Source organism: Trachemys scripta, chromosome 4, assembly GCF_013100865.1.
Source record: "Trachemys scripta elegans isolate TJP31775 chromosome 4, CAS_Tse_1.0, whole genome shotgun sequence".
In the NCBI taxonomy this organism is placed as follows: Eukaryota; Metazoa; Chordata; order Testudines; family Emydidae; genus Trachemys; species Trachemys scripta.
Genome location: NC_048301.1, coordinates 14,027,832 through 14,044,579, shown reverse-complemented (window position 1 = coordinate 14,044,579; position 16,748 = coordinate 14,027,832). Strand labels below are relative to the sequence as shown.

The 16,748-nt window shown below is 42.3% G+C and overlaps 2 protein-coding genes across 2 annotated transcripts in view; one reads left to right on the top strand and one right to left on the bottom strand.

The window, feature by feature from the left end:
* Positions 1 to 2,088, bottom strand: part of MNAT1 (MNAT1 component of CDK activating kinase) — a 193,790-nt gene extending 191,702 nt beyond the window's left edge. Inside the window, exon 1 of the mRNA XM_034769627.1 lies at positions 1,924 to 2,088. Coding sequence (XP_034625518.1) covers positions 1,924 to 2,012 — 89 coding nt within the window. The 5' untranslated portion in view covers positions 2,013 to 2,088. The remainder of the gene's footprint in view (positions 1 to 1,923) is intronic.
* A 1,528-nt stretch (positions 2,089 to 3,616) lies between these two features.
* Positions 3,617 to 16,462, top strand: SIX4 (SIX homeobox 4). Its single transcript, XM_034769376.1, has 3 exons — positions 3,617 to 4,625; positions 6,999 to 7,693; positions 10,264 to 16,462. The coding sequence occupies exons 1-3, from the start codon at positions 3,796 to 3,798 to the stop codon at positions 11,058 to 11,060; spliced, it is 2,322 nt and encodes a 773-aa protein (XP_034625267.1). The 5' UTR covers positions 3,617 to 3,795; the 3' UTR covers positions 11,061 to 16,462.
* Positions 16,463 to 16,748: the final 286 nt, after the last annotated feature.

Below are 16,748 nucleotides of genomic sequence, written 5' to 3'. Positions count from 1 at the left end.
CTAAAATTACAGAAAAAGGATACTAAATATAAAAGTTATAACATTCCATTTGTTTATGTTTTTACTGGAGAAGCACAAAGTAAAAAAAAAAAATGCAGTGTCTGAAGTTTACAAGCAATAATCACTGCACCACAGATGCATGTTTCACAGACTCCCTTTTCCCCTTGAAAGTTTGCCAGTCAAGTACTAACCGGGCCTGGCCGGTCCTGGTTAGACTTAACCAGGAAACAGATATATTCAGATGGACACCGTTCTGCTTCTTAAAACAAAAACAAAACATTAAACCATCCAAATCCTGCCCTTTTAACATACTCCGTTCACATGTACATCTGCTATATAATTACTTGAGTTTGTTAGACTTCTAGCTTTAAAGTTTTATAACCCATTAGAAAAGCGGTGAGTTGAAAAATTGAGGAGGGTTGTTAACACAGTAAAAAGCTTTCACCAGTGTTCACTCAAGTGGTAGGTCAACCTCTTTATAGATGTATGCTATAAACTTGCCTGAAAATTATGAAAGATCCCCACAACCAAACCAACCATCTCCTAAACCAACAACAGTCACTGGCAAGAATGATTCCTCAAATATGTGCATCTGAAAAAACATTAAGGGGTAATGAATGATTGAGTTAATCATGTTCTGAGCATGATTTCAATTGTTCATAATATTGTCATTTCCAAACCAAAGTTCTTCCAACAAATCAGCACATGTATTCCTCATTCAGGGCAGCACACATGTCCAACTTTTAGAACACCACTTTTTTTCTTTTTTGTTTTTTAAACTACCTAGGTGCACATAAAAAAAGCAGCTGATGGAAGTTTTAATTGGTCAAAAGTGCTTTTTCCTATTTTCCCAATTCAGACAACAACCAAAGAGATATTAAATATCGTGCTAAGCATGGAAAGTTCCCCTCCTCCCCCAAAAAAGTTCCTTTTCATAAAAAGATGTGACTGAAAATAAGGTTACATTGTCTGAGTGCTATAACATGAACCAACATTCTTGCTGAGAAATAGCTTCACAATAGCATACATACAGAGCAGCCAAGTCTGTTGTGCTATTACTCCTGAGATGTCAAAACCCGTAAGAGCAAAAGAACAGTAACTCCACAAAACAGCTACATATCCAGTTGGATTTTACAGCTGGTAGGAGCTTCCAGTTTCAAGCACAAATGCTAACCTATGACATGGCTTCTTATTGCCAAACCACCTGGACTTTAAAACAATTTGTGTGCTTAACAGCAAATGAGCAGGATTCATTGCTGGCTTTCAGGCCTTTCTGTGCAAGGGTAAACTGAAGTCCCTTTGCACACAGCAGCACTCCTCAGAGACTACTTCTGGAGGATTCTCAGTTAAATCTAAAAACACACCCATATTTAAACAGGAGACAAGCTATTGCAATCGGAAAGCCTGCAGTACAGTAAGGGACAAACACACGCAAGATGCAGCTGCTTCCCACCAAATTATTGCAACCATACTGGAAGTAAATACCTGGGCTCATGCCCACCAAATGCTTTCCAAGGGTCGAGATGCCTAGCTGCTTTGTGTGTACCAGTCTTCACAGCCCCTTTGCCTTGGAATGGGGACTTCAGGCCGCACTATGTGCAGTGATATCACACACAGCAGTTGTAGCTGCAATCCCCCATCACACACACACACACACACTTCCTTCCTCGTGGGTGGGACGTGGGAGCTTCACCCCTGAGCCTGCTCCTCTCCCCCGGCTTGGGCAAGCTGCTTCACACCCACACCCCGAATGCTTTTGGCGGAGTGAGAAAATCCCCCCGCACAACAGCAGCCGGACAAAAGCCTCTCCCCGGGGTGGGAGCCCCACGCGCCAGGGCCCCCGGGGGGAAGGTTTCCCAGGCCGATGTTCCCCATGGCAACACGGCCCCCTCCTCCCCAGGGCCCGCGTGCAGCAGCACTCACAGCGTGTGCCCGCAGACATTCACCATCAGCTTCAGGGAAGGGTTCCGGTACTTGGTGGTCTTGCACCGCGGGCAGCCCTGGTCATCCATGGTCGCCTCCACGCCCTCCTGCCGGGCACCAGCTCCTTCCCACCCCTCCCTCCTCAAAGCACTGTCACGCCAAACAGGGCCCGGCCGGGGCTTTAACTCCGCAGAGCAACCGTTCCGCTCAGAGGAGGCGTGTTGCTGCAGCAGAGAAGCGGCTAACCTCATGTGCTTTGTGAAAGGGGGGGGACAAAAAGGCAGGCAGTTGTGCGTCGTGTTTGTGCCATACCCAACATCTCTCCCAGTCCCTTCTCGTGAGAAAAGGGAACAGGTGTTAAAAAAAAAAATCCGAATGCAACTAAATACCACAGAATGAAAATAAGTATCACAGTAGGAGTGTAGAGACAGACATACTGTACAACCATATCTATAAAAAGCCTGATGCAGCCTTATAAAGTCCAGGGTTTTTCAGTCTGATCCTGTAAAACTATTCAACGGATTGTTATACTCAACACTTAGCATGTTAGGAAAGAATTTCAGGTGCTATACAGCATGTCCTCAAAAGCACCCAGATTTGCTATTTGTAGAACGGGGGGGGGAATTGATAGATCAAACCATTGAAACGGAGGAAAGGGCTATTTTTAGCATTTTGCATTTGATTACTCTTTTCTGTTTTCTTTGGTACTTATCATAAATAATAAACCACACTCCATTATGACTTTATTTTAAGCGTGGGGCTCTAGTGATTCAAATAACTTGCTTTTCATGCTCTCAACAGATAATAGAATCAATGAATAATAGTACAAAATTTTAAAAGAGAATAGAAAAGAATGTACACTGTGCAGATAAAGTTTTTTCTTGCTCATGCACTGAACCTAGTCGCTCTTATAATCAGATGTTTGGATCAGCTTTTGCTGCTCATCATCAGGGATTACTCGTCTTGCTTTGATATTTTATTTGCCTTGCTGTATCATGTCCATCTTGCTTTACTTGCCAACTCTGGGTGATTTAAGGTTAGGAGTATAGTTTCATTTCATTTCTTTCATGTTTTGTGTATTTATGCCACGCTATTTATAGTATATGCTTTAACATTTGAAAAATAAGACGCTACATAACATCTTCATTTAAGTGTTTGCGACAGATTCTTCTTGATCTTTCACAATCTCATTTGATCTTGGAATGTTTGTTTTGGGTTTTTTTTACTGTTTAATCTTCTTGAGGAGTTGCTGTGTTTTAAAGGGGGTCGGAGGAATAAATAAATAAATCAATAAAATGATCCCATCTCCACATGCATATGCTGTAATTCTGCTGTGGCAACATGTTCTCTGGTTTATATTTCTAGTGTGGCCAACTCATTTTAAAAGGTGACTTCCTCCCCTGTTTAATAATCATTGTGTTGAGCTTTCCTTTGCGCTGCTAATAATGAACTTTCCTGCTTTATAGTGCTGAAACGTCCTTTAAGTAACCTGACTAACAAACACAAGAGGAAAGAAGAAACAAAACCCCATCAACCCTTTCTAACTTCAGGTATAGGTGTTTCAAGCGGGGAGGGGGGAATAAAGGAGTTTGATTGACGGTTTCTATAGAAACCGCGGATCCTCCGCCCCCAAAATGTGAAATGGCCAATGAGTGGGCTCGGCTGGGCCCGCAGGCTGCTTGTGCCATATAGTATGCAGCGAGCGGAGGAGTCACGTTGGGGGGAGCCGCGGAGAGGAGCGATCCGTTTACACTACTTTGCTATAGCAGCTATCTTAATGGTTACTGCGTGGCCGGGAGGAAACCTGATCGGCTAGATCCAGCCGAAAGCAGGAGGAGTGGACTTTGCGGAGAGAGAGAAAGGGGGGGAAACATGTCTTCTGCCTCCCCCACAGACAAGCTCCCGAGCGCGGTGGAGATCAAGCAAGAGAATGTGACGGAAATCCACTCCGAAGCAGGCACCGTGCCCCAGGAAAGGGCAGCCCGCAACCCTGCACCGCCGCCCGCTGCCCCTTTCCCCATGGAGCAAGCAGGCTCCGCGGCTGGGGAGGAGGGAGCTGCGGATCAGCTCCTGCTCCACACTGAACTTCTGGCCAGGAATCACCATGCTGCCGCCTCCTCCTCCTCCTCCTCTCCCTCCTCCTCCCAGACCCCCCTGGCTTTCTCCCCGGATCATGTAGCCTGTGTCTGCGAGGCGCTGCAGCAAGGTGGGAACCTGGACCGCCTGGCCAGGTTCCTGTGGTCTTTGCCCCAGAGCGATCTGCTACGTGGCAACGAGAGCCTGATGAAAGCCCGGGCGCTGGTGGCTTTCCACCAGGGCATCTACCCGGAGCTCTACAGCATCCTGGAGGGCCACAGCTTCGACTCCTCCAACCACCCGCTGCTGCAGGAGCTGTGGTACAAGGCTCGCTACACCGAGGCGGAGCGAGCCCGGGGCAGACCCCTGGGGGCGGTGGACAAGTACCGGCTGCGGAGGAAGTTCCCCCTGCCCAGGACCATCTGGGACGGCGAGGAGACGGTGTATTGCTTCAAGGAGAGGTCCCGCAACGCGCTGAAGGAGCTCTACAAGCAGAACCGGTACCCGTCGCCGGCCGAGAAGCGGAACCTGGCCAAGATCACCGGGCTCTCCCTCACCCAGGTCAGCAACTGGTTCAAGAACCGGCGGCAGCGGGACCGCAACCCCTCCGAGACCCAGTCCAAAAGGTGAGCGCCAACTTTCCTCGCCCGCCCGCCCGCTCCGGGCTCTTTCTTCCCGTGCAAACATGGCGCTTACCTTCAGCAGCCTGCTCCTGCACGCACCCCCACCCGGCCGGCCGGCCCTCGGACTGGGCACCGGACCGGCGCTCAGGTCTCCTCCTCCTCCCCCAACTTTCACTTTCTCCCCGGAGCCACACAGTCCCTGCACTGCCCCCACCCCAGGCCGTGTGTGTGTGGGAAGCGGGCGATCGCAGGGAAGTTTCCAACCAACTCGGTGCAGGTCTGCGCCCCCCAACTCACATGCAGCGTGTGATCGCGGCTGGGAAGTTGCTAAGTGCCCCCCTCTCCCCAACACACGCACCCCCCCCCAAATCGCAGCTCTTTCCTACGCATACACACCCCCCGCACGGGCAGACACTGCGCCCGGCTGGGCTGTGCAATGCCTGCGGGAGTGGGGCAGCTTTTTATTTGACAGAGTTAATCATTTGCCGAGTTTTTTAAGTCGTGGGGGCGGGGGCGTCTGGTGGCCGCTGCTCTGTTTTGAAATCTGATTCTGAGCGGGTTCGGATCGGGTTTCACTGCGATCCTAGCTTGGCTCCCACCGGGCCTGAGCCAAAGCCGGGGGAAGTCAATGGGAAGATTCCCACGGGCCTCCTTCGAGTGGGGGTCTCCTGGTGCTGGCTGGGGCTTAGTCGATAGAATATTGGAGGGGGGGGCTCTGCGCCCCGCAGTCAGCTGGTTTTTCCCACGTTCTTCACCCTTTACCTGTGTCCCTGCAATTTTGACGCAACAACAGACTCCCCCAGCTCTATGCCTGTGCCCAGTAAGCCCTGCCCTGGCTCTGGGGCATGGAACCCAGGCACGGCCCTGGCTCCATACACGTTGCTGCTTTGTGGGCTAATGGGACATAGGGGCTGGGAGTGGGGCCGCTAGGGGGAATCCACCGCCTTGAGCCGGCCAGGTGGAGGTGACCTTCCTGCATACAAGCCACATTCCAGCCCCCTTCCTTCCTTTCCGAAGGCTGTGGGCAGAAAAAGGCCTCAAGGCATTTCTCAACCAAGGGCGCGATTGTGCTGATCCAAGCCTCTCTCTCTCTCCCCCCCCCTTTTTTTTTTCGGGACACATCAAAGGGACAAACGGCTGTGGAGAGAGAGAGCAACCAACAACAAAAACTAGGAAAGAAAAATGCACTCCAGAGCAGACAAGTCAGCAAAAGCCAAGCCCTGGGTGGCTCAGAAACAGAGGGAACCTGTGTACTGGGGTGTTGGAGGACAAGGGGGGATTTAGATGGCACACAGCACATTTAACACCCCATCTCCCCAACCCCTAAGGCTTATGGGGAGGTTGTTGAGATCTTCCGTTGGCAAAAACTCCAGTGTGAGTTCTATGGAGGTTTTGATCACCAAATCCTTTCCAATATTAATTGGCCCCCTGCACAAAGGAGAGAGGAAAGAGGTACCCTTCTTTTTCATTTCCAAGCACCTGGAGGAGGAGTTCGACTGGAGCCCTCTTTGGATCTGCCTCCACGAGTCACTCTCAAACTGTTAGATAGGTTCAGTCTCAACTAATAAATCAAAGCAGTGCTGCTTTTAAAGGCTGGTGGCAGTCTGGGTAATCCCATTCTTCAGAGATAAAAATTAACCAAATACCAGGATGTGTGATCATACTATATGCAACCACAATAGAGTCCCCCTCCCGCCCCCTGGGAAGTCTGGAATATTTTCTTTGTCTCTTTTGTAAATTAAGGTACTAGTGGGTCACTTTCCCCTTTTGAGAAAGGAGAAATTGGAACAGAATGAAGTTTTCATGAGACATTCAAGAAATGCAACCAGGTGTGAGGTATTTGGGGGTGGTCCCAGTCTCCCCTTTAGAATATCAGAGAGTCCAGTGAGCTTGGCTTTATTTAACAGGAGACAGTAGATACTTTCAGGGTTTAACGGTGCTCACTGGGACCCTGGTTTACCTCTTACAGCTACCACAAGGCATAGTATAACTTACCAAATGGCTGCTCCTCCGCTTGCTGGATTTCACACATGCACACATCATTCCATAGGGCAATTTAGCAGGCCAAGAGATGGCCCTGAGGCAGTTCCCTTTGATTATTTTGGGTAGATGACCACAGAGAGAGAATATACTTACTGGTCTACAATCCAGTCTGTAAAGTTTCACACTACTCGTGATTGGCTTTACTATTATTTATTTTTTTAAACCTTTACTGTCTCTTAAATGGACTTAAGGCTTGCTTTAAAAACCAAATGCAAACAATAAACATCACTGGATATTGCTCTATGGCCTCTGATAGCCATAGTGACCCCTTCTCAACTTAAAACCTATGAATAATGTCATTGTAATGAAATATATTTCCATCTTTCCCCATAGTGAGTCAGATGGCAACCCTAGCACAGAAGATGAATCCAGTAAGGGGCAGGAGGATTTATCTCCACATCCACTCCCCAACTCGTCCGATGGAGCTACCAATCTAAGCCTTCCCAATCATATGGAGCCAGTGTACATGCAGCAGCTTGGAAACACTAAAATATCTTTAAGTTCTTCTGGCGTTTTGCTGAATGGAAACTTAGTGCCTGCCAGTACTTCTTCTGTCTTTCTTAATGGGAGCTCTTTTCTTCAAGGACCCAATGGCGTAATCCTCAATGGTCTCAACATAGGGACTTCACAGACAGTAACTTTAAATCCACCCAAAACAACTTCAAGTGCTGTGAGCAATGGAGGGTCAATCACTGACATATTGGTGTCTTCTTCTGAAGATGTCAAGGACTTCAAAATCCTCCAGGCTTCTGTGTCTAACTCTGCAGCAGCACCAACACCATACAGTCCCAGTAATGTACCTGTCTCATTTCCAGGGTTAATACCAAGCAGTGAGGTGAAAAGGGAAAGCATACAAACTGTTGCTTCTCAAGATGGAGGGTCTGTAGTTACTTTTACTGCTCCTGTCCAAATAAACCAGTATGGCATTGTCCAGATCCCTAATTCAGGAACAAATGGCCAGTTGCTTAATGGAAGCATCGGGTTTTCTCCTCTGCAGCTGCCTCCTGTTTCTGTGGCAGCTTCACAAGGTAAAAGTTTTGTTTGCTAAAGTAAAGACTTTTTTGAGGGAAAAAAATGGAATACATTTCATCTTTAATAGTGTGTAATATTTGTGCAGTGGTGTATGGTTACAGCGTCCTGGCAGTACATGAAATCATACATTACAACATCTCCCTGTAACAATCCGTTTCCTCGATTCGCAAAGATCAAGTTATGTGGGGTCTGGACTTTTTTTTTCTAATGCAGCACAAAGGAAGGTCTGGTATCTTACTGTCTTTTTTTAAATACCATTCTAGGAATCCTTCCGTATTAATCTTCACAATTCCAGAAATGTGTTAAATCGATAAGTAAAAAAAAAAGAAAAGATTATTGATTAATACTGTCTTAAAATGAGAACTAGCCCAGCAGCTAGTGAGAAAGTATGTACTGTTTTTTAACCAAATCATTTTGTAAAAGTAAGTTAAAGCCACTACATATACAGGCACAACAAGACTGATTAGTTGTGCTTGTAATCTGTCCATCCTATAATTAAGAACAACTAATCTAAAGAGAAATCATAGAAATATGTGATTCCTTGTAGATATCAAATGTTAAGATGTTTTGGGTAAAGGTAACCCTTAGCCCTAGGGAAATGTATGTTACCGTGGATTAACATACCAACTATATGAACTCCTCCCAAAAGATTATTTTAGAGGTTGCCTTAACATTAATTAGGGATTGATTTTTCTGGATAGTAAGGAAAAAAATCTGTGCAAAGCAAATTTGGTTCTGGATCATTATTTTGATGTGGGTGAATTATAAAGTAAAGGCAAAGCTGAACTATCCTATAATTTATTAATCTTCAGCATTTTGCTGTTAGGAAAATGTTTAAACCAAATATGAATTTCTGTGTAATAGCAAGGACCATGAATAATATAACAACAATCAAATTGTACTGCGTTTTAGCTTGTTTGAGGTGCATGTGGTAAGGAGTTAATTATTTTTCCAGTAAAGAGGAATTTAACGAAGGATGGACACTCAGTGGAAATTATAAATCAGCACAGTGTGTGTGTGTGTATATATATATATATATAGATATAGATAGATATGTAGATATTATTCTGAACTATGCAACTCACTGTCATTTGAAGTTATTGGACAATAGGCTTAGTGAGATAAAAAAGATTAGATATTTTATTTGAATAACATCTGAAATTATAAGGGCTGTTAATGTACATGCTCCAAGGCATAGGCTGACAGCCAGCAAAAGGTGAGGAAGAAATTTCTCTCCCTGAAATAGTGTTGGACAGCCTTAAGAAGTGGTGTAAACCGTTATCTGAAGCAGTCAACATTTTCCCACATTAGCAAGAGGACACCTGACTAGGCAGAGTGTGATCAATCCCTAGTGGGGATTCCAGGGTAGAGAAAAATCACAAAACTCCACGTTTACTGTTAGCTGTTTTTAAATTGTGAGACTAGTGGGTAACTGGTTTTGTATTCATAGTGAAATACATTCCGTGCTGTCTTAAGCAAGCTGCTATAATTTATTTATATCTTATTCCTACATAACTTTCAGTTTTCTTCCTTCATTTTTCTAGTGTATTCATTAGGTAGAAATAATTATGGTAACCAAAAAAATTCTCTAGGAGCATCTTGAAAATATTGGCTAATGAAAACTAAGGGGGAGGTAAACAGTCCCCATTTTAAACACTCCCTAAGTGAGCTATGCACTATACATGTTATAAAACAAGTATCTCCAAAACCAATTACAGCCCCTCACAAGTATCATTCTAATAGCTTCCTGAAAGAGGTGGAGAATTCTAGATGTCAAAAGATGGAACCAGCTCTGAGAGCCAGTTTATCTTGTACATAGAGACACGTTATAATAATGACTTTTACTGGGCTCGCTATATAACCAACTTTGGGTCCAATTCTGCACATTTAGTAGCTCCTAACTCTCACAAGTAATCCCATGGATTTTAATGGGGGAACCCAGCTTGAGTAATGTACTATCCAACATGAGTAAAAGTGGCAGGACTGCACTCTTAGAAATGTGTTCAAAGGATTAGTGTTGATAGACAAAATAAGACACTTTTGAATACTAAATTGGCATATAGAAAGCCTGGTGAAAGGTATTATTTTGAACATGTCTCTGCAGGGTTACACTCCTAGCTTTTAGCTAAGTAGTCACTTATTTCATGAGATTTTTTTTTTTTTATATAATTTTCCATGTGTAATTTTAGTCTGTCATTGAACTGTCTTCACTTACAAGCTTTTTATGTTTCTATTCTTTGATGGAAATCTAGTGGTAGCTACTAAGGAAGGCCAAATCGTGTTCATTTTAATCACACGGGTATGGACTATTTGGCCACTCCATGAGAGCTTGAAAGGTGTTAATGTACCAGAAACTTTTTTCTCAGTTCAGAAGTAATTTGTATAGTCAAGGGCTTTCATTCATTCATACCTAATGTTCTCTAAAATACTCCAAATAATATTGCTTCTATGTTGCCGTAGTTCTAGCTTAAAATTCCTAAAATTGAGGCGACCAAAGCGTATACTAGAATAACTTCTTTACACAGCTTCCCATCAACTATAATCTATACTTTCTGTTTTTTCCTAGGTAACATTTCAATAAATCCAAGTACATCAGATGGGGGGACTTTTACAAGTGATTCTTCAACAGCGCAGCAAGGAAAGGTTTTCTTTAGCTCTCTTGCTCCCAGTGCAGTGGTGTACACAGTTCCCAATTCAGGTCAGGCAATAGGATCTGTAAAACAAGAAGGATTGGAAAGAAGCCTTGTGTTTTCTCAGTTAATGCCTGTCAGTCAGAATACACAACTAAATGTAAACATATCTTCTGAAAATGTAGCTGGTGGAGGCCTCCAGTCCATGGCTTCCTCCTTAGTAAATGTAACTCCCTCACATAATTTTTCCCTAGCTTCACCTTCTCTTTTAAATGCTACAGAACTGAACTCTGGTATCTCAGAGAGTCAGTCTATGTCAGCATCTGTAACAAATACATCTACTGTGATATCAATCAGCAACACTAACTATGCAACTCTTCAGAACTGTTCCCTCATTACCAGTCAAGATCTCATGTCAATTTCTACAGCACAGCCTGCACTCCGGGAAATAGTTTCAACAACTGGAGACCATGTCAGTCATCCATCTGCACAAGTTCATCCGGATTTTGTCAGAGAGCACAGGTTAGTTCTGCAGTCAGCACCCGATGTCAAGGAGAATTTCTTATCCAATTCTGAGAGTAAGTCAACCAGCAACTTAATGATGCTGGACACAAAATCCAAATATGTTATGAGTAATATGGTCGACACGGTCTGTGAAGAACTGGAAACGGACAAAAAAGAGCTTGCCAAACTCCAGACAGTTCAGATGGATGAAGATATGCAAGATTTTTAACTTTTTCTTGCTTTTGGTTTCAGTAGATAAGTCTCCTCATGAGGCCCTAAAAAGCACCACGTTTTTTCTCATTTAAAGAAAATACTAATACAGTTCAAAACAGAAGAACATTTGAATAATCTGCATTAAAGTATATGGGAATCTACAATAATGGAATTAGGTTGCCACATTTTGTTTGCATGCAATATGCTCTTTTAACCAGACTAAGGGAGGCAGGTTAGAGGAAATACGAGCTAAACAACCAAGCAGATGTGCGTTGCTCTGGTTTACTAATATAACCCTAATAGTTTAACTAGAATCTTCATGCCACAACATAATTTCATAAATAAGTATACACTCCTAATATTAACGAGGAAAATGAAATATCTTTATAAAAAGATAGAAACAATGCAGTCTTTGTTGTTTACTTCTAGTCCGTGGGCATTGAACAGATTTTAAGAAAATAGACGATACCTCACAAGCTACTTTCATGGTGTTTGAGGTTAAGGAACTAAACACAATTGCAAATAATATTGTCGCTGGTTTTTCCAGCAGACTTCTGTTCATCCCAAAAATCTTGCTTCAAACTTTTGCAGATTTTTAAATGTTATGACTAGCATTTTGCCAGTTCAGCAAGGGGGGAGGGGGATTTGAAACTCTAATTATGCAACTCTAAAGCTTTCACTCCAGTATGAATGTAAATATTATTCCAGTTATTATAAAGGAGACTTTTTTATTAGTACAATGGATTTTATTTATGGTTTATGTTGGTCTCTTTCACTTTAGATACAGTGCATTGAAATGTTTTCTGACTGTTTAATTTATTTTTATTGTTTGAACAGGAAGTAAACAGTTATTTTCAACAAGGTTTTACTTTTTTGTAGGATTTTCAAGGGATGAGTTTTATCAATAGACTGTAAAAGAACAATGTTAATCACACTGAAGCTAAAAAATGAACTCCCAGTATTGCAAGACTGGGACATTTTTCCCTCCCATCTTTGTGTTTGGGTTTTTGTTAAGTTTTGTTTACTTAGTAATTTTCAAATTAGTTAAAAGTTTTATGTATTTTTACAAAATTCCACGTGCCTTTCTTCCTAGTGGCCTTATATCCTTGTTACTAAAGCACAGTGGCAAGAGGAATGAAAACACTTGTGTGCAATTATCCATCCTCAGGGCCAGATTCTGCCGGCCTTACTCTTGTGAGTAGCTCCAGTGACGTCAATGTGTCTACTTTCCTGAGTTAGACAAGCTGGTCTCTGGGTCATTTGGGGTGAAATTCGTCAGTTGGGTGTAGGGCCAGAGTTTGGCCCTCTGCACCATTTATGCCCTGCAGAGGAGGGTCCACAGAGGTACAGTGGGCAGAGCAACCATAAAGAAAAGCCCCACATAGGCCAGTATGGATAGCTATGATGGGCTAGGCTAGGGAAGGGGGTTCTATATTTGCAAGGTTCCACTGGCCCCGAAACCCCATGCAACCGGTGTGTAGCTGCTGTTCCATCACAGAGGCCCTGATTCAGGAACGCCCGTAAACATGTATTTATGTGCCCTTCCTAAACAAAGAGGTGCTTTCTTCAATGGGGCCACAGGCTACAACAGGAACCCCTAATGGTTTGAGGGAGCTGTGCAGCGGCAGTATTTGCTGGCTCAAAGTTGGGGAAAGATTTCAGCTCCCTAGCCCTCTGCACTCCACCCACAACACTCAGGCTCCATACGGATGGAGCAGATTTCACCATTTGTCTATAGGATTTTTTTTTTACCTGAAAAAGCACAACCTTAAGCTTTAATAATAATAATAATAATGCAGATCTATGAAGAACTACTTGCTGTTCATTCTTTTTTTTTTTTTTTTAACTCTAATGTGAATATAAACGGTAATTAAAGCATGAATTAATCCTCCTAAAAGGGCTGGTCCAAAGCCCATTGAAATTAGCAGAAATGCTTTCAGAGTCTTCAAAGGACTTTCAGTCAGACCTGAAATGAACTGATGTAGAACATCTTTTGTAAAAAAGACAAAAAACAATTTAAAGGAAAGCAGATAGAGATAATGTCAGTTCTGTCCAGGAGTATCCCTGTCTCATCCTGTCTTGATAGCTAACTAGTCCTATCTAAATTTTTTAAAGAAATGGCTTTTTCCATGTGCTGTGTGACACTATGATAGCCTCACTGTTGTTTTGCACTATATTGCATACAATTTATTTTTGTAAGTAACAGCATGGAACCTCTAAGCTGAGCTGCAGAGAATTATTCCATTCAACACTGCAGCCCAAGTTTGGGGTAAGGGGCAGGAAGGAAGTATATGTTTTGTAAAAAGAGGTCATTGAGGCTTTCCAAAGTATATGGAGAAAAGAAAGCAACTAGCCATTTGGCTACCTCCCTGACTTGCATAAATGTTGTTAAAAGCAAACCATTTAAAACGTTTATTATTATTAAAAACAAAACTTGGAGCCATCAACTGCCCTGAGTCTGCATGCATGCCTCCCACTGACATGAGGTGTGGTTAGAGCGCAGGATGGGAAGTCAGGGACTTAGAGTTCCAGTCCTTGCTCTGACACTGTTTCTCTCTGTAGTATCTGAGCACCTCGCATACACCTTCTATGGCCTGGGACAAGTCACGTAATCCCTCTGCCTCAGTTTCTCCATCCATAAATGAGGAGAACAATAATAATTATCCACTTTGCAAGAATTTTGCGAGAATTAATTTGTTATTGTTTGAAGAGTAGAAACACCATATGTTATTGTGTATTATTATTACATGAATGGAAATTGTATGCATGGATTGAAAGCTGTATGTGGCTCTAGAAGTGTTCTGAGCCTCATGTTTTGTTCTGCAAAGCTCTAACCGTCTTTTGGGGGAAGTTAGCGAATATTTCAGATAACTTTCTCAGCTGTTAAAACAATCAGATATTATAATAGAATTGCTATGCTGTTCTGCCAGCACACATGCTGCTGGTAACTTTTCTGTTTGTATTAATTATGTTACTGAGGCTCTGAATTACTTGGCTATGCCGTGTGGTTGACATGAAAATGGTATTTGTCATAACAGTGGTGCATATCTCAGAATGTCTGGTACTTTTAACAAGAGTATTGCCTGTTCTACACAATGTAGGGACGGCAAGGGATGCAAAAATGTACATAAAGCAATGGATCAGAACAGAGTCAGATAAGTCTATTCTAGTCTTCCAGAAAGCAAGTAATTTATGTTCTCTTTTCTCCTTTATAAGTGTCATTCCCTCCATATGATCCAATTATAACCTCACGTTTTCTGCGGGTACATATGCACAATACAAAGTGTCATTGCCCAGTACAGTGTTTTTATAGTGGCTATTTAAATAGTATTTTTACTCCTACAGTAAAATAAGGGTCAGTTTATTATAATGTGGTCCTTGCATATCTGCCCAAACAAGCAGACAACCTGCTTTCTTTACACAGTGCCCTTTACAATATTTAGGGCCAGACCTTCAATGGCTGTATATAGGCAAAGTCCCTAAGCAGCTTTGAAAATCTCCGCGTTAGTCTTTACTATGACGTTCTCTTGTTTAAAATGGAAGACGTGTTTATATTTCGCTCAAGCCTAACATACCCTTCTTTTCCCCTCTTCTATTTAATGTGGATGGGTATAAAGAATCATTTAGACTTTACATATGACGTATGTATGCTATGCTTTTTGACTTGCAAAGTGAAAGGCAGCTTGGCATCACACCATGGCCATCTACAGGTATAAAGTGCACACTTACCTAAAGCTAAGTCCACTGGAAATTGTATGGGAAATGTTGCCAAATTCTGCTAAATCTTTGACCCGGATTTTCTAGAAATGTTTGGGAAATCTGCTGAAAGCGGATTAAGCAAATTCCCTCAAAATGTTGTAAAGTTTTTGAACAAATTTCGTATTTTTCTTGATTTCACCCTGATGTTGCTGAGAACCAGAAGGCTCATCTATGTAGCAGAGCATCCAGTCAGTTGCCTCGTTAAATCTTGCAATCCTTGCAATTATTCCTGTGAAGTGTCCTTTCAACTGAATCCAACCACACTGAATCAGCATGTTCATGGACACAGATAGGCCACATCCTCAGCTGCTGTAAATCAGCAGAACTCCACTGAGGTCAATGGAGCTGTGTCAGTGGACACCAGCTGAGTCTGTGGCCCGTTCGTTTCACTGGAGTTATACCAGGTATGAATTTGGCCCAATATAAAGTGGCAGCGGTGAAATAACTAACAAGGTTGATCTATTCAGAGTGTTGTAATTCGATTTCCAAGTTAACACCCTATTGAAATGAATGGGGCAGTTTATACTTCTTAGAGTTATTGTTTCACCATGTCTGTGAACTAAGGAAGACAGAATTCCATTGATTCACATTAAGAAAATTATCAGAGGGGTAGCCTTGTTAGTCTGGATCTGTAAAAAGCGACAAAGAGTCCTGTTGCACCTTATAGACTAACAGACGTATTGGAGCATAAGCTTTTGTGGGTGAGTACTACATTCATCTGACAAAGTGAGTATTCACCCACGAAAGCTTATTAAGAAAATTGTTTTCCCAATCAGAAGTGCTAGAACCATTTTTTTTAAATGAAAGCTTAAATTTTGCAGTGAACATTAGGAATACCCCCAAATCCATGGGGAGGCAATAAGGGCTAGGTTCTGTCCTCAAGCCTTATAAAACCCTATTGATAGCAGAGACATTACAGAGGGCAGAATTTGGCCCAAATTTGCATGGAATGCTTGGAAAAGTCCCTGTGCATAGATTTCCAGTGCCTGTGCACCTTTCATGACAAAAGTACAAGATGTATCCCTTCTGCTTCATATGAAACAAGTGTATGGAACTCCAATAGGCATGTGTCATAGAGTCTCCATGATCAAGAAATATTTTAAGTCATTAAAATATTAATAATTTTGAAACTCTGGAAACAAAATAGTGAAATTTTACAAGAGAGGAAACCCGAAGTTTTCCTATATCTCTTAGAAATCCTATCTTGAAGATATTTTATATCTAACTTGTACATTTCATATAATTTAAAACTACCTTCTTACATTTCTACACTCAAGGAGCATGTGAATCTTTTGGCTTTCAGGATTCGCATTCAAAGGGTATTCATTCTTTTGCTGCATGTACTGTTTGTCCAGAACTAACCAGTTATTTCTGTAATCAATATGGGTTTATTGTGCCTTACAACAAAGATGAAATCTTTACAGAATGTATGCATTAGAGTAGAGAATAACCAGAAGTCTTTACTGTACCATTAGGTGATAGTACACAAAGCTTATCATCAAACGTTTTTGTTCTTATGACCCAACCAAAGAGATCTAAGGTATGTATGTTTGTTGTACTGTAATAGAGGTTTGTGCCTGGACAGTTAAGTGTTTTATTTGTATTCTGAGATGATGTGAACTTATTTTTCTAAACACTATACTGAATAAACTTTATATTTATACACATCTTGTGCTGCAAACAACTCTGTTTATATATTACATTTGAATGCAGAACTTCTGTTAGAAATATAATCTGAATTAGATATACATTTGTAAGGATTTATTCTAAAGGTAATGGCAATTGAAAAGATGTATATTCACGATAGGCCTGCTTCAAACTCCACTGAAGCTAATATAGTCTTTCCGTAGACTTAATCAGTTTTGCAGCAGGTCCTAACTTTCCTTTTAAAATACCAAATTTAAAAGTATCATGTCTGCATTTCATACTGAACCATGCCATTGAA